The sequence below is a fragment of the Lynx rufus genome, unplaced genomic scaffold, assembly GCF_022079265.1.
Source record: "Lynx rufus isolate CCGP_SWC_20201006 ecotype Redwood Valley unplaced genomic scaffold, mLynRuf1.p SCAF_1, whole genome shotgun sequence".
Classification (NCBI taxonomy): Eukaryota; Metazoa; Chordata; class Mammalia; order Carnivora; family Felidae; genus Lynx; species Lynx rufus.
In genome coordinates this window covers 119,837,687-119,859,440 of record NW_025814823.1, presented here as the reverse complement: position 1 = coordinate 119,859,440, position 21,754 = coordinate 119,837,687, and the positions used below count along the sequence as shown (strand labels likewise).

At 41.7% G+C, this 21,754-nt stretch overlaps 1 protein-coding gene across 1 annotated transcript in view; it reads right to left on the bottom strand.

Moving 5' to 3' along the window:
* The window catches only part of KCTD16 (potassium channel tetramerization domain containing 16), a 248,836-nt gene extending 247,195 nt beyond the window's left edge, over positions 1-1,641 (bottom strand). The window contains exon 1 of the mRNA XM_047101827.1: positions 810-1,641. Coding sequence (XP_046957783.1) covers positions 810-1,641 — 832 coding nt within the window. The remainder of the gene's footprint in view (positions 1-809) is intronic.
* Positions 1,642-21,754: the final 20,113 nt, after the last annotated feature.

The following is a 21,754-nucleotide window of genomic DNA, read 5'->3' as shown; positions in this document are numbered from 1 at the left end:
TTAAAATGCTTCAGAACAACTGCTTCCATTCCTTTTACCCCCTCCCATTTCCTTTGATGTCAGTAATTCTATCACCTCAGCTGTCTGGAGATACTTGCTTGTGATTGACAATTCTCAAAGATCTAGTTCCTTTTAGACGGATCTTAGACAAAGTTCAGTACAATGAAGTCTGCAGTGCAACTCAAGTCTCAGTACAAAATGCTAAAGAATCAGATAGATTTGTAAAGCCTATAAAAGCAAGTTTCAGACTTGGTGGGGCAGATAGGGGGTCTTTTTATCAGTCTATACTGCCATCTATCTAAGCAAGACCACATCATTTGGTATTAAATCCATTTGTGTTTTCAAAGCCCCTAAAGGAAAGCAAGTCTCCAGCAACTGGCTTTACAGATCCCAAAGTTCCGATAAAAGAATGGACAGCACCACCACATTCACTCTGAGTCTGCCAGTCTCCTGTGGACCAACAGCCAAGTTCTAACCATCATCTTATCCTCACAACTCGATATCTGGCAAACAGACATACATGTCTTTCATTCCCCATATCACCTAAACCAGTATCATTTGCATCTTGTGATTTCTGAGGCCTCTGAATATTCTGTGATGTCATTGATAAAACAGATGAGAGTTGCTTAGATAGACATGAGACCCGAATTATAGCCTCTAGTATTCTAGCTATACCTCAGGAGTTTAAAAACAAAAACAGACAAACAAAACCCAGAGTATTCCTTAGACACTGACTGAACGTTCAAACAACAAATATCTGTAGAGAGAATTGATACAGATGAAAAATAGAAAGAACCCTTTGTACTTACGGTAGAAGACATATTCAGTGTAGCTTGACCAGATCTTGTCATCTGTATATTGGTTGACAAAAGATGCTGTCACTGAGGAGTTACAGGCCACCATGTGGAATCCACACTCTGACAACATATCAAAAGCCCTTTCCAGATGCTTGAATTTGAGATAAAATCTGGAGGTGTATCTTTCTGGGGCTCGGTCAGGGTCTCTGCTCTCATTCAAAGTTTCTCCAAAGACTTCTTTTGCCAAAGAAATCCTTCCACAAACCAAAATCCGAGGAACTCTACGAAACTTGGCATCTGCCTGCCCCTCTCTGCCCATGGTGCAGGACCCCCTGTAACCCACAGTAATGAAGCCCCACTTGCGGTCTGCAGGGAGCACTGAGGAAGGAGGGCAAATTCTCGTGTCGCTTCCTTGGGAGGCATCTTCAAAGTCACTATGGCAGAATTCGTCCGGGCTTTGCTTGATCTCATCAGGGGTCAGGAGTTTGACCAAGTCTGGGAGCTGGAAATACTCAGCTTCCCTTTTCAGTCTTCCCCTTTCTGGAAAGTGATCAGGCAGGACCACCTGCCTGTCCCTGAGATAGTCCAGAATATAACGGAACAAGAATCCGTCTCGGTCAATGAAAAACCTTCCTTTGGAGTCCTTGGCTAGATCGTTAGCCGTGTCTCTCTTTGGGGAAAACATTTTCCACAGGAAGGAATGAGGGATGCTTATTAATGTGGAATGGCGGGTGAAATAAACTTGACCGCCAACATTCAGCTCCACGACCTCAGGGAAGGAGTTGGGAACTGCAGCCCCTTGTTCTCGAGGATAATAACGACTACAGTTTCCACTCAAAGCCATTGTCCCTGTCTTCTTTTGCTTCTCCTATTTTGATTTGAAGGCGCAATCCAATGGAGTCACAGCCTTATCCTTTGCATCAACTTGTCAAAGAGGGAGAAGGATGCTAACTTCTTAAAAATGACCTTCTCCCTTACCCCAGTTTTTTCCCCAAGCAAGCAAAATTTAGAAGAGTCCACAGGTGAAGTGATGCTGCAAAAGTAGTTTAAACCCTGGCTGGTGGTGAGCTATTACTTCATAGAATATAATCAACTCATCTCCATCCGATCTGCCCCAAGCTCAGATGTGGAGCATCTGCCCCAAGCTCAGTAGGCAAGGCAGGCCAAGTCCCCAGTTACTCAGAGGTCCGTCTGAAGGAAAAGAGAGAAAATTATTTCCTCAAACCCAGCATGAGTCAGAAAAAGAGACACCGCTGGAGAGAGGAGAGGGAGGGAGAGGGAGGGAGGGAATAAGGAAGGGAGGGAGGGGGGGAGAGATTATTTGACATAAGCAGCCCTGGAACTACTGATTTCAGCCATTCAACTAAATCATGGCTTCTCACAAGCTATTTTGTGTCTACATATTTATTCATATGCCTCTGTCCCCAGCAATCATCATTAAAAATATTTCTATTTGTATTTCTGCCTTAAAAAGGGATACAAGATTTTCAACTTCTAAAAGGGGATTTTTCCTCCCTGCTGATCAGGAAAAGCAAGAAGTCTCAGAACTTACCTTAGTGCTGAAAACCCAGCTCCTGTGAAGAAATACCCATTTGCAAAGCAGTCAGAATCCACAGCCACCATCTGGAGCTTGTCAAATCCCGAAGAGGTAAAGGATAGAGGTATCAATGAAAAGTGCAGGAGAGATGTGCTCTTAGAAAATAATATTTATATATATATATAAATATTTATATAAATGTATATCTGTATGTATGTATATAGGTATGTATTCACTCCCAATCCCAAGTTGAAACAAGTCACAAAAAAGTTAAAGCGTGATGAGAGGTGGTTGGGTTGAAGAAGCGAGGCAGAGAAAAATATCCAGACAAAGCTTCTCCAGTGGGGGGGAAAAAAAGGTGGGGGAGAACCTTTAGAAAGAATCCTTAAAACAAAAGAAGAGTTGCAAAAGGTACTGGGACTTAGAAGCCTTTCAGAAAGCCCAGAAACAGAAAGACAGATATGCCTTGCTGGGGTCCCAGGTAGCCACCCCACCTGCGGGGCAAGGGCAAACGGACTCCCATGTTCGCAGGCAGGTGGGAGGCGCTGGGAACCGCCGCGAGCCGCTCCGCCCGGCCGCCGCAGCGCGGAGGGGCCGCGGGGGGCTCAAGCTCGGGCTTCTCCGGCTGGCGGCGGAGCTGGGTGGTTCCACAGTTCCCAGTGCAGTTCGGATGCTGTTGTTTCAGCAGTGCAGGCAAGATACCATCCAGGGAAATGACTATTACATCATCTTAAAGGAATAGGGCTTGGAGAAAGCGGAGGAAGCTCCGAGTCACGTCGTCCTCAGTGACAGGTCGCCAGGACTGCACGGGGACGCTGCGCACTGGCCACAGCACGCGACTCCCGAGCTCCAGGCTTGGGGCGGGGACGCGGGGACGCGGCGCCGCGGCGCCGCCGCGCAACCACTTCCCTGGGCGTCCTGTCCGCGAGTCTGGAGTTTGCAAGGGCCTTCGCTTTTCCTTTTCTTCCCGCCTTTACACCTCCACCGCCACCACCATTCCCCAGAAATAAGCCCCCCAACCCAGCAGTGACATAAACACAAGTGATTATGCATTTGGAAATCCACAAACAAATCTTTGCACATGCACTGAATTTTTGCTGAAGGACAAATTTCCCCTCTAAAAGGTTTTTTTTTTTAAAGAAAAAAGCACACCAAATGAACCCCAATAATCAAGGTACAAAGTGGCTTTTCTTTAAAATCAAAGGGGATTAAACCATGTCCTCATTCAGATGCCCTCTTTTTTTCCCTCTTCTCCATCCCTCTCCCCCCCACACACCTGCCCAGCATGAATAAATAAATACAATCTCTCTGGAATTATCCATGCTCTTTCCAAAGCATGCATGAGGCACTGATACCCTCAGAAAGCCCACAGTTTACATCAGTAAGTCATTATCTTCGCTTACCTGATAGAAATTGTTACCTGCAACCTTTTTCTGGGGCTATTTCTTTACTGAGCATCTCTTCGGACGTCCCCAGCCCCCTCCCAACTCATCCCAAGAGGACTTCAGGGGAAGACACTCCCGGCTAAGAGACATTTTACTCAGGTCCCAGAGGGCTTCCTTAAGTGCATCATTATAGTTTCAGGAAGGCATTTCCAGGGCAACCTAATCCACTAACAAAGTGCTTCCAGTCGATCCCGCCAGTCAATAATGGCCCAGCCAACAGCTTACAGTAAGTCGGCCATTTCTCCTTTAAAATGCCAGTGTCTTAGGACTTACACTCCTAATCAGAATATAGCATTTCATCTATGAATAATATATGTGAGGCAAACTCCATCCCAAATAATTGCTACTTTAAAAAAATGAAAACCAAAAATGGAGACAAAAGTATGAATTAGATACATTTTAAGGGATCATGTGTTATTGCCAACTCTTGCCCTGAGAAGTAGCTTAAAGATAGACTCAACAGCAGGATAAATTAATTTCTAGTTTAACAATCTGTTCTTTCAATAAGTATCAGGTTACTGAACACATTCAGAGTGTTAGCTAACACTCCAACACCTGATTATATTTGACTTTTTTCCTTTAACTAATGTATTAACCTGTTCTGGCCTCAATCATTGGGATTTTAATGCTGGACCAATCAAGGAAATGTTTATTATTTGGTGCAATTGTATCGCCATCTAGTGTCTATAAACTATCAGTGCAGATCTGTAAATGACCACTTAACCTGAGCCAAAAGTTAGATTTTTTTTCTTTATTTTAAAGTTTTTGTATTGGTTTAAGTATTATTAGACACACACTATTCACCATGATGACAGAATAAAAACTTAGCTGCCAACAGAACAAGGAAAGAAATGAGTCTGAGTCTATGCTCACTAAGTACTGGGTTTGTCCTAGTTAAAAATAAGCAAATGCTTCATTTTATTTCTAACAGAATAGGCAATACGCCATGACAACAACTTTGGAGATTGAGTATTAAAATATTTTGGGGACAGTTGGGCAGGAAGTGGGGAACAGGAATGAGAAAAACCATAGCCTTTTAAAGCTCAAAGGAACTTGAGGGGTGCCTGGGTGGCTCAGTCGGTTGGGCGTCCAGCTTCGGCACAGGTCGTGATCTCATGGTTTGTGGGTTTGAGCCCCGCGTTGGGCTCTGTACTGACAGCTCGGAACCTGGAGCCTGCTTCCAATTCTGTGCCTCCTCCTCTCTCTGCCCCTCCTGTGCTCATGCTCTCTCTGTCTCTCCATAATAAATAAACATTAAAAAAAATTAAAGCTCAAAAGAACTTGAGAAATAGGAATTACTATCTCAGAGATACGGAATCTGAGGACCAGAGAGGGAGAGAACTTCCACAAAGTCACACAGCTGTGGAGTAGGGGGCGGGGAGGAAGGGTTAGACCACTGCCAATTCAGTATGACCAGTGCCCTTTTTTTAAGTGCACGTATTCTAGAATAGGGATAGAGTGGAAGCAAATAAAGGAAACAAGAATTTCAAGGCTACACATTTGGGAAAAAAAATGGCAGGTCATTTTAAAGAGTTTTCAATATTCAGTTAAATTGCAAGTCCAAAAGATCTTACCATTTAAATAAGAGGATTCTGAATTTAAAAATTGAGGAGTTTTGTTCGTTGGTCTGGGTTTCAAAGGTTAGGCTATTTTTGAGACAAGTAGTTCTTAACCTCTTTTGGATAATGGACTGGCTGGAGAATCTTAAGAAATCTAGAAAATAAACAAACAAGACTAAAAGTTTGCATTCAACGTCAGGGGCAGAGCCTCTCAGAAAGGTCCGAATAAAAAGAGGAACCAGGGAGCAATGTGGGCAGAGACTTACATTCCCAGAACTCCTTGAATTTTGACAGTGAACCTTCTTTTTGAAATGAGATTACATATACACTCACACAGACACACTCTGAGGATTGAAAAAATAAAACATTCACCAGATAACCTTCACCTCATGACCCATATTGGACCACATCACCTGAGATGCACTCTGAATTCATATTGTTTAATAAATACTGTAAGTGTCCTGTGCTTTGCACAGTTGTTTTGCTTTATGTTTTGGGGCTTAAAATGTTAATTTATGATGTTAAATTGTTAGAAATACATGACTGTTTGGTAACCCTCTTTAGGTATATTTACTTTTTAATCTACCTAGAGCCTCCAGAAATCAACAATGCTTGGGTATCTCTCTCATCTTTTGAGAGGTCAGGGATTTGGTTCCAGATTGGCCTGAAGCCTATTCTCCTGGGGTCTGCAGATCCTGGGTTAGCATCTTCTGATGAATACATTTTCTTGTTCCTTTAGGCTAGGGATGCAAACAAATGAGAAGTGAGATTAAGGAGATAACGGGCTTGAAGGAAACAAAGCAATACACCATATAGAGAGATTTAAATAGTGCTGGAGTAAGCGCCTGTGTCTCAGGGAGGCTGTCAGTGAGCCCAGCTGCTTGGTGCCTTAACAAGAGGCAAGAAGCCAAGTCTAGGCTGTAAGCGTATATCTGTCCTCCGTGTCAGCAGATAACACAGCTAGTGTTATTGTTCTCTTCTGGCAGCTCTCCCCTGAAACACTGTGGGATGCCACACTCGGCCCAAAGACCAAACACACAGCAACAGATTTCTCTAAGGGGAAGAGTAAGAAAGAATGTTTCATCCTGTTCTTTGTAATATTCAAGACTCTAGCACATCAAGATACACTATGGGTAAATTGAGGAGTTGATAAAATGTGTCTTAGCCTGTTTCCTGTTCCCTACCTTCATACACCCCCGTAGCTGAATGTTGAAGAGTATATTCTCAAAAGGACAATTTTAATCTTGGAATAATGTGTTCACTTCCCACATCCTTACCTTCTAACACATCCTTAAGTTTCTTCTCCCCTCAAGCAGAGATCAGTTTTATGCTGACTGTCTTTGTTACCAGGGAGGGAATGCTCTCATAAACGTATACTGAAATGCTGTGCACTCATTGTGTAACGTGCCCCAAGGACTCCTGCATTATCACCATCATTGTAATAGCTACTGGTTACAGAGTGCCAACCACCGAGAACTCACAACAAACATCATCCCTCTTCCAGCTCTGCCTGATGGCTGTGGGACATCGGACAAGAGGCTCAGTGTCCCAGAGCCAGGGTACAATGAAGATACGAAGACTCACCTCCCCGGTGTGTTGTGCAGATGAAAAACTATGATGCATGTAAGACCCCCCGCACACTCTCTGGCCCTAGGCGTGTGCTTACTAAATACCAGTAGTGCCCCTGGTAGTGGCAAAAGCAACTGCATTTGTTGTTGTTAGACTCAAGTTGAGGCATAAATAAGTTACAAAAGATGCCCAAAGATTGAAATTCAGTTCTACTTCCAAAATCTTTGTTCTTCTCATGATGCAGGTGTAGGTAAGGATCATTGTTTGTTACACACATGTGTATTAATAATGAGGGGATTTCAGGATTTGCTGGGGGAGATGGGGTTGGCCGAACGGGGAGCTGAAAATAGTACCACAATGGTTAAAAATGAAAATGCCACTATCTTCTGCCATACCAGTTTACGTTCGTGGTACCCTTTCATTCATGCCACATGGATTTAATAACTGCCTATGTTGTGTCCAGCACAGTGCTGGGTACTCAAGATACGAAGTTGAATTCGAGAGAATCTCTGAGCTCAAACGCATACAACACACATTCATACTCAAAATCATACCAAGGAAGGCAAAGATTAAAAACTCCTAGATTCTTGAGCACTGCTTCTTATTTGCAGAAAGATGCCTGCAGCTCTATTGTGCTTTGGGTGCTATATAGTTCACATATGTTTTGGACAAACCACTTAACCTCAGGGTGGCCTCTGCTTCCTTGTCTACAAAATGAACCCATCTCCCTTTATAGAGATACCGTGACTGACAGCAAAGTGATGATGAAATACAGCCGCCAAATCTTCAGAGACCTACCAGGCAGTAATTTGCTATGGAAGAAACAGAGGAAGAAGCAGCAAACAGCAATCTTGGTAACATAACACCTTGCAAGAATGAATTTGGATTAGATGAGCATAATCTTAAAGTTGGAAAGGGAAACCCTTGGCGGTTACCCACTGAAGCCTCCGATCCACCTACAAGGTTTACATAACTGCAAACGTTCAGTCTAAGTCATTTCTCTTGGTCTCTCCTGAAAACATTCTTGAACTATACTCTCATAAAATACATATATGATAGCTAAAGCGGTTCATGTCACCATGATGCCTCTGAAAGGAAGTCTGTAGAATACAGTTCTTCCAAGGGAATCATCCTCTTAAGACCTGGGCTTTCAAAAATTTTTATGCTGATCTGAACAGAAAGTACTGCTCTTCAAGTACAAAGGTGGCATTATTGACTATATTAGCAGGGTCTAAGGTTTTTTATATGCGCATGTGACACAGAAAAGATGGTACACATTTCTGTAGTAGGTGTGGATGCGTGGCCACCTTGTAGGTTTCCCTTCAAAACTAGGAAGCTTTTCTGGGGCACATGGTCAAAGTTAGGAGTGCACAATTTGTCCATGGAGTTGAGTAAAGCCAACCCATACATTTGTACTTTGAAACCGTGATCTCAGCAGTGTGGAATACAGACTTGGTGGGAGATGAGGGGGAAAATAGAACATAGCTGCCCAACTGCCAAGCAATTAATGCCAGCAAATACACAAGCAATATTTTAGAAACAGCTATAAAAAACAAAAGATGTCTACTCTCGCCTCTCCCTACAGTCCTTTTCCTAACAGTCTGCTTACCCATGCTGTATTATTTGCTGTATGATGCTTGTTACATATGTTTTATTACACTTGTCAGCTTAGTCCTTATTATGTTTGCTCTACATTATACAATATATCTCTTGGTAAAGGAGTAGAGTAATTTGTAGGCCAGTAACTGTCAACCTTTCATCTCCTACCTAGGAAACCCATTTTTCAAACCACTTCTCTGTCATCTTTCCAAAATACGCAGCAAGTGCAAGCAGTCAAAACAGAACGAACTTAGGTCTTAAGTTCAAAAACAGTTATTTAAAAAAATCAGTCAGAAATTGCAACAATATGTCACTGGTCTCTAGAATGCATTTTTATTTTTTTCTGAATAGTTTTATACATGCATAAATGGAATTTATTAACACCCCTGCAGCAACTTGCAGGGAATAGAGCTTGAAAATCCTGGTTACAATGGAAAAGAGCAGGTGTTAGGATCAGGCAGATCCAGGTTTGAAAGAGGTACCTACCAGCTCTAGGATCATGAGCTAATTACTGTACCTCTCCCAAGATATTCTCCTTATGTATATATTAGAAATCAAGGGGCACCTGGGTGATTCAGTTGGTTAAGCATCCAACTTCAGCTTAGGTCGTGATCTCTTGGTTCGTGGGTTCGGGCCCCACGTTGGGCTCTGTGCTAACAGCACAGAGCCTGGACCCTACTTCAGATTCTGTGTCTCACTCTCTCTCTGCCCCTACTCTGATCGCGCTCTCTCTTTCTCTCAAAAATAAACATTAAAAAAAAGAAATAAAAATATGTACTTTACAGGATTGATGTAAGGATTAGAGATAATGTGCTGGAAGTGCTTGGAATATAGCAAATGTTTAATAAGTAATGGGCAGTGTGGTTATATTTATGTTTGGCTCAGTCACCTTCTCTGCCCCTCTTCCCTCCACTCCCTGTGCCTACCCCACGGGTCTGTGTGAATGAGTGAATGGAAGGATACCACATTAATCATTAACGCTGGTGATGTGACCGATGCGTTTTCTGAAAGTCTGCTTCTTCCTTCAAGCAGGGGAACAGAAGAAAGGCAAGCGATACCTGAACTCTAAGCACATTTGTCCTTGGAGATGGACAATTAGTTCATTTAAAAACATACTCTCCTGCCTTCGTAAGTGGGTACATTTTTCAAAGGATGATGAATGGAGGAAAGCAAATGAACAGGCTGTCTCATTCAAAATATCTCACATCATTTTACAGTGATTCAGCACAGACACTTTGGTGTAGCAATTGGTTTGTGGAAGGCATTTTTTTACAACTAAATCCAAACATGTCATTCTCACAGGTTGAAATGAATCTTGCCAGTGGCATCTGCCCATGGGGCACAGCAGGAGGACAGAAGGACAAAGACCAACTAACAAATGGAAAGACTTACTTAGTTCAAGGAACAATATTGAATTGTTTTATTAGAAGACTTGAAAAGTCAAAGCTGGGGGTTTCATGTATGCTCTGAAATACCACTTGGTATCCAGAGCACTTCTTTCCTTGCTTTTTGAGTTGTTTGCAAGAAATCCATGGGGCAGAGATCATTTATCATTCATCTTGCTATCCCCCAACCAGTAGCACAGGAGATCATATTTTGAAGGTGCTCTCTATGTATTTGTTGAATTTAATTGCAGGAGCAAGAGTGTATCCTCAAGTTAGCCCAAGAAAATGATATGTTAAGAAGTCGGAAGGGTCATATTGGAACAAGCTGTTGGTTGGGAAAATACGGCAGCTGATTTCGGTTTATTTAACAACACACTGAGTTCTCCAGGCTAGGAGGGACCTTTTCATTTGGTCAAGTCCAGAGAAAGAAACTGGCTGCAAAAAAAACAGGCTTTATGAACTCACCGTTGCAAACGGATCATGCACAGACTCAGTGTGGAGTCAAACTGGAATGAAAAAAGAGCCATTAAAAGAGTCAAACTGGAATGAAAAAAGAGCCATTAAAAGGAACACCCCAACAAGAAGAGTAAGAAATGACAAAGTTTCCAGTTTCAAATTTTTATTGATGTCAATTTCTTAAAATATCCATGTCTGTGCCTGTGGCCAAATACACTAATAAAATTAACAAATAAAACTGACCTTGACTACCAGACAACTTCTCATACATTATCTCTTTCAACTCCTGTAGCAATCTTGAACTGTCGGCATTGTAGGGAGAATTAAAAGAAGCTCCAAGAGGCTGAATTATTAACAGCAGGTCACACCAAACCTGCCTGCTCACAATCCCCCCCCCCGACCTTTTAACTACCCAGTCATATAGCTCCTTTTACCAAATATCTTTTACTAAATACCTTTTACTAAATATGCCCAATATTTGGATTTGGCATTGCACAGAGCAACAACACATTCCTAGCACAGATTACCACTATATTGCAATCCTGGTTCCATGCCAGACACAGTGTAAGCGCTCCATAAGTATTTGTCCAAGGACTGTTAGAATTATGAAGTGAACGACTGAATACACAAATAATGAATAAATGGACAAACTACCAACTGGAACAAAAGTATCCAGAAATTTTAGCTGGATACAGCAAAAGCCTATCTTATGTGGTGTGTCTAATTTTCTTTACTTTGGAAATGTTGGTTCCAAATGGGAGAATGATTTCAGAGATGAAAAATAAAAAGTTTGTATCTCAGCATTTGAGAATTAGCCCTTCATGAATCCAAAAGAATGAGTAATACACATTTATGTGTTTATGTTGCAGAATTTAGAAGATTCTAGAAATAAGAAACTACTTTTGGGATAAGACTCTCCCCCAGAACAATAAAAAAAATGCATAGATCTAGAAAAGTATGATTTACTTTAAAAAAACAACTTGAAAAGATACCAGGCAACTCTAATACAGCCATTTTATGTGTCAGTCATTCTGCTTCCCTTCCAAAAATGTGTGTGGAGTGGAGTGTGGAGTTGAAAGACCCATTAATGGGGCGCCTGGGTGGCGCAGTCGGTTAAGCGTCCGACTTCAGCCAGGTCACGATCTCACGGTCCGTGAGTTCAAGCCCCGCGTCGGGCTCTGGGCTGACAGCTCAGAGCCTGGAGCCCGTTTCCGATTCTGTGTCTCCCTCTCTCTCTGCCCCTCCCCCGTTCATGCTCTGTCTCTCTCTGTCCCAAAAATAAATAAACGTTGAAAAAAAAATTAAAAAAAAAAAAAAAAAGAAAGACCCAGTAGTAGTTGACCTATACAGACACACATACTGGGCACACAGTTTAAAGGGCTATGGCACACAATTCAAACACGAGTTGGGAAACATCACTCTTTGCTGTAGAATACAGATTTGCACAGTTTCTGCCAAAGAAATTCTGCCAAAGAAATTGTATGTTACCTTTACAGACAATGATCTGAGCCTCAAGCGCATCTCACCATTACCCTAGGGTCTCTCGAAATGACAGCCTGGTTTGCAATGTGTGGTTCCAATGGCTGCCAGAGGATATCAGGTAATTGTTTGAGATGGAGACAATGTCATCTATCTTTCTGAGAAATATGGTTGCCATTCATCAGGAAAAAGAATGCCTATGAACGAATGGAGTGACACAAAAAAAGATTTATGTATCCGATAGAAACTGGATCCAATCTGGTGTGTCCTGACCAACCCTTTGAATTTTTCATATATGTAAATGAGGTTTTGAAAGTGGTTACATACATCTCTGTTGTTGAAGTGCCATCATAGTGGACACAGAGGCCAAGATTACCCCTAAATGGGATATCGGATAAAATAATAAATTAAGATGAAATATTAGATAAAAGGGCCAGGGATGGAGAAGTGATGGATTCCTTATTTTCACCAAAGAGAGGAAGCAAATGCACTCCTTATAGTGCCATTTTTCCTGTGGATATTTATGCCTATAAGTGTAAAGAAAGAAACTGCCCAATGAAAGTGACCAATAAATTCTAGGTTGAAAACCTCAGAGCTTCACAATAATAACCCCCTCCTCTCAAAAAAGTTCACCTGCAGAACCACTGGCTAATCAGAGCCAACAAAGAGTCCTTCCCCAGACACCAAATTAGTAACAACAGCTGAGGTTGAGGGAGTCCAACAAAAGAAGCTTTAAACTCCTTGAAAATCCCTCTCCTACTTCATGTCATTTATCTTCATCCATTTACTCAAGTATTTACATATATATTTGTACAAAGAACTATGTTAGACATTGTAGAAGAGGCGAAGATTCATCAGGCATGAGTCTTACCCTCTGCAAGCTGATAATCCAGCAGGGCGAAATAAAGGAAAACCCTGCAACTCCAATGTGGAGGCTGATTACTGCACCATGGAGGAGGCGGTGATTGCTGTTGGAAAAAACCGCAAGAATTTCCATGAGAGAGGCATGGGGCGAACCAGAATGAAGCCATTTTTTTGAAACTCTAAGGAACATCATGCCTAGCACAAAGTGCCCATTAATAAATTATGGATGGGCTAAAGGAAGTGCCACTTTGCATCACTACACATTTATGGGATGCTCATTTAGAATGCATTTAGAACTGCCCCAAACTGGGCTGATTCATTAGAATCCTGATGATCTCAAAAATATTTTATATGCGGATATAACTGTATGCCCATTACAGCACTAGACCCTACAGCTAATTTATATTTGGTTCTCAGCCAATGAAGACTAAGAGCCATTTGTGGGGCCTTTCCCAATCATGTGCTTACTCCAGCAGGTCCCTCTTTCTGCCATTACTTTCATGCCAATGGACACTGGTTCAAGACGGCAGACAAAAAGTATGCAAGTGATAGTGCTAAGGATTCTACAAGACATCGAGGAAGATCCTGGATGGCAGCAGGTAGGCCTCACTGCAACAGCTCCCAGTGCCTCCAAGGAGATAGGCTAAGAAACCCAGAGCAGCAGACACAAGTTGCCTGGGAGAAATCCTCTGACATTCTGCAGAGTAGCATAAGCCTCACGGCAGCCTGGAAAGATTGGCTAACAACAGTATTGAGGACAAAAAGAAGAGATGTTAGGGCAGAGGCATAGCACAACTTCGGGAGACTTGAAAAGAAAGAAGGGTAATTGCCAAAGTATGACAACAGCTGCATATCTCCATTCTATCATGCCATAATAATCATATAGAGCACCAATTTAACTAACATGACCATTTCCAAGAGCAGGTTTCCACAATAAACGGGATATGCCTGTAGTTAAAACGCGGGGGTGGAGGTGGAGGAAGATTCAAAACACTATTTCTATTTCAGATACCCCAAGAGCCCTGTAATTAAGGATATCCTAAGGGTTTGGAAAAGTAGACTGTCTGTAAGCAATGGCAGTTCTTTAAGGCAATTGTGTAACACAGAGGAGATCTAATAAAAGAATGAGTTACTTTTGTTCAGCACAAAAGGACAACCTCAGAGTAATTTTGGCTACCTTTCACTACTATAAAAAAAAGTTCGCCTGACGTATTAACCTAATATTCATAACTTTGGGACGGAAAGGGAAAGAAACTTACAAAGGAATATGGAAACAAAATTTAAGCACTAAAAACAATTATTTCCTACATAGGGAAGCATTAAAGCCTCGTGGTTAAAAGTGTGGGCTTTGGGATCAGGTCATTCTGGAATCTCATCCCACCCCCATCATTTAACAGTTGGGAAAATTACATTACCTCTCGAGCCACAGTTTTCTCATCTGTAAGATGGGTAATAATTGACATTCTTTATTAGAGATTTTGCAAGGACTAAATAAGAGAATATGTATTGAGTACTTAGTTCATGAGTGCTCAAGAAATACAGCTTTTCTTAATGTTTTCCCCCCAAATTGTTCTGCATTATTCATTGCCTAGATTAGAGGGTGAAGCTGCATCATTAAGCTTACCCGGTTCTCTCTCTGGACCCCTTATGGATTTGAAGGGAAGGAAGCAGAGGAGTCACACAGATCCCTTCAGGGTTCAGAGCCTCCTACAGAGAGATATTTTGGGCAGGTCAGAGGGCACCATATGGTAGTGCTGTCATTCTCCTTGCCTGAATGGCACGGTCTCTATCTGCCAAATTGTTAGCGTCTCCATCCCCAGTCCCATGAAACTCCAGCCCTTGCTCCTCGTTTGTTAGATGTCACTGGTGCCAGCATGATTTCTTGTACACAAGGATGTTTGGACAAAAATCTGCACATTTTTAAAGTTCTCTTCTTTCCAGTTACATACTTTCCCTTGTTGGCAAAATTCAGTCTCCATGGACTATCATCACTATGCAAGTGGCTCCAAAATCTAAATGTTTCGCTTTGGCCTCTTTTCAACTTCTATATACCTGCTGGGCTTCCTCCATAGACCTAGCAGCATCTCACACTCAAGGCCAAAGCCAAATATCCGTTGGCCACTCCCATCCATTATATTCCACCAACTTCTCTCTGAGTTGATGGCATCACTGGCCTTTCTCTACTGTCCAAGTGAAACCCATTATCTATTCCCCTCCTTCCATTGGCTCCTGATACCCAATAATCAAACCTATCCACTTTATCTTGTCTCTAATTCTTTCAAATATCTCTTCTCTTCCAGTTCAACCGTCTTTCCCTTCTTCTTTACTTCTTACCCAGATTCATATGTTCAACAAGAAATTACTGAGGATTCACCATGAACCAGGTGCAGCAAACTCTATGTATTGGGGACCTAGAGGTGAATGAAATAGACATGATTCTTGACCTCATAGAACCTCCATTCTAGGCAAGGAATATAGATCTTGAACAAGTAAACAAATGAGCAAGATAATCTCAAATTGTGATATGGGTAATAAATAAAATAGAACCAGCTGATATGAAAAGAACATCTTGGGCTGGGAGTGGGGAGTCAAAGAGAAAAGGATGGAGCACTACAGGCTGGAAGTCTTTGAGGAAGTGATATTTGAGCTGAGTCAAGAAAACAGCCATGTAAAATTCTGAGAACAGCATGCTCTAGACCAATGGAATGGCAGGAACAAAAGCTCATATGTCTGAGGTGAGACTAAGCTTGGCTTGTTCAGGGAACCAAGGAAGCCAGAGAGTAGGAGCCAGTGAACAGAAATGAGAGTGCAGGTCTGAGAAGCAGACAGGGGTCAAATGGGGCAGGGCCCCATGTACCACAGTAGGAGCTTGAATTTCATTCTAAGTATGATGGGAAATCATTTGGTTTTTAAAGTTGAGTTTAGCTTGCTGGGAGAGATAATGGATTATAGGGAAGCAAGACTGGTTGTATAGCAATGAGTTAGGAAAACATGGCAGGGATCCAGGTGATAGATCCTGGTGGCTGGACTAGGTTCGAGAGAGGATAAATGAGGAAAAACTGGGAAGGATTTTGCTTGCATTGTGTAGATACCAGCACCAGGATCATTGTGTGGATCTGCTAATGTTCTCCTTCCTTCCAAGCTTTTTTCATCTCGGTTCATTCAACACAAAGCTGACAGTGTCCTCCTTCCAAAGTGCAAAGTTGCTTGCCCAGATATCTTAATTGGCTCCCCATTGTTTTTAGAATAATGTTCTAGATGTAGATCCAAAGCCCTATGCTATCTGGCCTCAACTACTTTAGAGATACATAAAGGGGCTTGCAAGGAAAGGGGAAAAGAGTTACAAAGCAGTTCAGAAGTTCTGAGGTAAGTCATTTCACAAACAATGCTCTGCAGAGGAAGTGGTGCTGGCTTTTGTACGTGAAGAACCAACATTTTTAGCTCTTTAACTGCTCTCAATCTGAGAGGTTCTGTCTTAGATGAAAAGAGTCATTGGTCATGCATCGACCAGTGGTTGTGCTTTAACTTCCAAGGGAAGACATAGGGAAGTTGTAGGAACTATAAAAAAATCAAGTAATCCCTTAGAATACGAACTAATAAGTGAAATAATTTTGTTACAATTCTTGACTTCATTCGTTCCCCTGAAATATAATATCCAATTATAATGCAAAGGAACAAAAACCCCACAACAAAATTTAATGGCCAAGGGAACTATAAAAAGAGAGACCTTGACAGAATAAAATCGTGTCTCACATTAAACCTAAGTTCCCTTCCTCTCTGCCTTAAGCAAGCATTTCTTAGAAATTAAAATTCATGTCAGGACCATCAAACCAGACTTGAGAAGTCACCAGCACTAACAATCTAGAGGAACAGAAGAGGGCAGTGTTATCACAGACTCTCACACAGACTTGAGGTGCTGAGGAACTAATTGAACATTCCGCTGAGTAACCCTGTTGACTTATCCACCCCCTCAGAGTGAATCTCAGTTTCAATTGCTTGTTTCTTTCTACTTGCTAAGTCTCAAGTCCCTAAAAAAGTTAGCAATGAGGTACCCCGCCCCGGGGTTCTGCCAAGGGTTGTGAGAAAATGACGACTTCTCACTGTGGGCTCAAGAAATACAAGCTCAGCTCTGTGTTTATATTCATTATGGTTTTGCTTTTTACAGAATAGATGGTGAAAAAAATTCACCTGTATTGACCATATGGGAAAAATACTTCATATTTAACATGTTATCATCAGAGAGGCCCTAAGGACTCACTCTTTCTTTCTTTCTTTCTTTCTTTCTTTCTTTCTTTCTTTCTTCTGCTAGTAAAATGGATATATTCAGCTATATACCCAGAAACTTACTCAGAAATGGTCAGTGAATGTCTGGTTCACGTAGAAAATGGAAAGAAAAGAGTCCTATCCCTCAAGACAATTTAGCAAACAATTCTGGTGACAGCGCCATGTAGGGAAAGCCTGGCAAGCACCCCTCCAAAGAAGGTAAAAATTCTTGAAGGAATCTGAGGAAGAACTCAGCTGCTGTTTCCAAAGTTTAAGGTGGAGAAATGGGAGAGAAATGAGAGGAAATATCCTGGCTAGACAGTGGCTGTAATTGCACCTTGAAGGACTGTAGAATCTAGGGAGAAAAAAAAAAGAAGTACTTTGCAGAAGGGAAAAATTCCAGTTGAAAGAGAACATATGTGTGTGTGTGTGTGTGTGTGTGTGTGTGTGTGTGTGTGTGCAACAGGAGTATGGAAGCTGGGAAAGAACAGGGAATGATCCAGTTTGGCTGGAATGGAAGGTACCTGTGGAACAAGAAGAGGAGAGCTGCTGAGGACTTTGCACTTAAAACTGTGAAGGACGAACAGTCACTGAGAGTCTCTGAGCAGACATGACAGAAACAAGCTGTTTAACAACAGCCACTCCCACAAGGTCACAGAGAGTTTGCCAACCCTTGTCCTGCCATGTCCTTTCTCACCTCTCAGAGGAGACCCCTGCCCCTCAGCCATTTCCCTCCACAGCTCCACTGAAGGGTACGGCTTTGACATGGAAGTGCTAATCGCTTCAGTTTTTGCAACACTTTTGGAAAGTATTTTCCCCTCCCAATCATGGAAGAAAGAGAAATAAAGGTTAAAGCTGCTCTCTGACCATTTGGCCAAGTGAAGGAATGCACACATTTAGTGCTTAACATGGAGCAACAATCAGCGAGGTTCACCTAAATCCAAGAGTGAGAATGCTTTATGTGTGTTGTTGTCTCTGTGTGTCCATCCATCCATCCATTGATTCGTTCAACAAATATTTGCTGAGAATATTTCATGTGCCAGGCAGGCATTGCTGTAGTGGGGACAGCAGTGAAACCAGCCAAAGCTCCTCCTTCATGGAGTTTACATTCTAGACAATAATCAAATAAACATATCAGGTGTCAGATGATGATAAGTACAAGGTGAAAAGGTAAAGCAAGGAGGATATCAATTGCATGTTGCAGAGGAGGGGCATTAGTAGCAAAGAGGGCAGAGGCGACAAGGAAAGAGGTGGGAGAAATGTGTGCTCTTTGGTAGTTTAAGCTTAAAAGGCTTTTTTCCCAGCAGGTGAACTACAGTAAGTAATGATATGCAACAATCAACAGTAATGATAATAGATATAATAGTAATATCTATTATTATATCTGTAGAGACAGACACTGTGCTAGGCATTATTTCATTTATTCTTCACAGTTAACCAATAAATATTAGTCGTATGATACTTTTAGGTACAAAGGAAATTGAGGGAAAGAAAGGAGAGGAGGCAGGAAGGCAGGAAGGAAGAAAGGGAGGGAGGGAGGGAGGAAGGGAGAAAAAGGAAAGAAAAAAAGAGAAAGAGAAAAACCAAGGCTCAAATAAATTGCATAGCCTGACTAAGTCATCCTATTCATATGTACAGAGCATGGATTTGAACGGAGACAGTCTGACTCCAGAGCCTGCACTCTTAACCCAGACACCGGATTGGGGTACAGAGATAAATAAGTCATGGAGTCTGTCTTGGAATTGCTCATAGTCTGGTAAGAGACACAGACTCATAAACAAATAATCCTAGTGCAGTGATAGGAGCTATAATCAAGGTATAATAGAGTTAAGGAGACACAGAGGAAACAGTGACTAAGTGCCTGACCGTGGGTGGGAAGAGGGGGGAGTCATCAAAATGCAGACATTCGTGTTTATGTAATTCATTGCTCTCTCTGCGCCTGCTTACCCACAACCAATCTGCAGTTCCTTCCCAAGACTCTTTCCGGTGGATTTCCCCAGTCTGTCTTCACAGGTTGTGGTTTGTCAGCCTCATCCTGCATGCAATAAGTAGTTCTGACACAGGGGCCACATAAACTCTTTAGAACCATTCTGGAGAAGGAAGAAAAATAATAAAATAGCAATTTACCTTAAAAACCCTCAGAAAAGGATGAGGAATGTGACAACCAGGCAAAATAAAATGAGATAACCGTGCCATGTTACAATGGAAGAGAAGAGGGAAGAGGATGCTGGCTACCCACTGGAAAAACTCAAGGCCATGTGCATTGTTCAGGCAACTGAAAACATAGTCACTCAGACAGGAAATCTGTATTCCATTACCCAGCAAAATTTGATTTAAACATCCCATTCTTGGGGTGTCTGGGTGGCTCAGTCGGTTAAGTGTCCGACTCTTGTTATTGGCTCAGGTCGACATGTCGCGGTTTTGTGGGTTTGAGCCCACCTCTGGCTCTTTGCTGTCAGTGTAGAAGCTGCTTGGGATTCTCTCTCTCTCTCCCTCTCTCTGCCCCTCCCCCCATTTGTGCTGTCTCTGTGTTTCAAAATAAATTAATTTTTAAAAAATCCCATTCTTAACCTTGTCCACATATGAACTTCACAAAATTCATGAATCCCCTGAAATTGTATGTAAAACTCTGTGTACCTGTTGCATGTTTTCTAGAGATTATGGAGTTCACACGAATTTCAAAATAGTCCGTGTCCCCCACATAGGTTCAGAGCTATGCATTAAATATTTTCAGAACTACCACTCCAATAAATTTAAGTATAATATAGTCTTAATTATAGACATAATTAAGAAGGTCTGAAAAGTCTAAGTGAATACTTTGATACCATTGTTACTCATCATATTCATCAAAAGTCTTGCAAATTAGTGTTGCCATCAGATTCCCACAAATGAGTTCAAGACCTCAGGACTTTCACTTAATTATGTTGTATGTAGTTGACCTTTATTTTCCTTTTGGCACTTCTGTACAGGAAGATTAGCTCTTGAGGGCTATCGCTTAGTATTGGTTCTCAACCTTTGTGTGAGTGTATGAGGGGGAGGTATTTGATTGGGAAAGACAGTATCCCATAATCCATCTCGTGTTTTCAAGTTACACACACCCTCCCATCCATTCCTACTCTACCCCCTACACCTATCCCAGTCCTTTACTGATACTGCCCAATGACAAATGTGCCAGAGGCTGAAATGTCCACTCTCTTAACCATCAGCCGGGTCATTTTGAGGTAACTGTCCTTCAGAGATTAAGAAAAAAAATACAGGACAAGAAAGCTCACCTCTAGATGTATAACTCTAAAGTGCACCATAAAATGGACTGTTAAAACTTGGTATTCTCATGGATCTCACTGGAAGGCGTACGGAAAAAGAAAATCTAAGATGATAATTTGGCCTTAGTGAGTCCCTACTGCTAGATAACAGGGAGTCTGAGAGTGACACACAGCAAATATTGCTAGCTTTTCAGAAGTACCAAAGGTGAATTTGCAGAGAAGAATCACAATTGACTGAAAAAGCCAGATGAATTCTTAAGATTTGGGCAAGTTCATTATCAAACATAACATTTGCCAAACCTCTTTTACATCAAAGCAGGCTTGCTATCACGACAAGAAGCAAGGAACCTATCATGACTACAGATGATCAGAGCCTCTTGTCTACTGTAGTGAAAAACAAGTCCAGATATGGAATGTATGCATAAGTCTAGCAGCATGCATAAACTAGACTCATAGTGAAGAGTGCTATACACTAAACCAATCACATCCACTTCTGGTGGGGCTGAAGGCGGTAGTTAGGGAAGCAATGTCTTGCACAAGTATCTGTTCATGAAATCACAGCCCGAGGTGGAATAGCTGCTGACAAAAATATTCTAAGCAGGCTACTGGTTGACTCTCCTCCCCTCCCACTTTCCGCCCAATTAGAGACAGGTGGAACATGTAGGGTAGTTTTTAAAGATAAAACTAAAATCTCTACAGAAGATTTCATTATGGACCTGACTTGTGACATCACAACTGCTGTCACAGACTTAAGAATAAGACTGTATTATTTTTCAATCTCTTCTTGCTCAAAAAAAGTTCTAAGAATGAGATGAAAATGAAGACTGAATTATCATTTGAAATTATGCATTCAATATGCATAGTACTATTATTATAATCATGATCCAGGACAATGCATTATGGCATTAACAGGTGGAAAATCATCATGAGTAGTTTGCAATATACATAGCTAACAGTCTGGGGAGGAAATGAGTCTAAAAAATAAAATGGCATTTATCACATCTCTCAAATAAACACATACGATGATTTGTGTTTTATGAATTATTCTTTTATTTTTCTGTGCATATGGAATTTAGGAACTGAAAAGTAAGGAGTCTTTTGACTATTTGATGAGTGATTATTTGAGTCAGGTCTGTCTCCCCCAATAGTACTGACTGTTCTGCAAGATAGGAATCCCATCCATTCTTTTCATCTCTGTAGCTCCTCACCAGCATCAGGCACAGTGCCTGGTACTTAAGAGGTGCTCAATAAACAGTCATTGGATGAGTTGATATATTGGCACACCCCCATTCCCTTCATTTTTCAGTCGAGGAAGCTGAGGCCAAGAATAGCTAAAAGGCTACTATTACACACCTCGTGGTAAAATTGGCTCTAGAATGATCCTCTGCCTCCTTCCAATTCGTTGAGGACTGCCAATTTGTTTGATTTTTTTTATCACCACCTTAAAGTATGACTATTTTATTCAACGTTTATTTATTTTTTTGGGACAGAGAGAGACAGAGCATGAACGGGCGAGGGGCAGAGAGAGAGGGAGACAC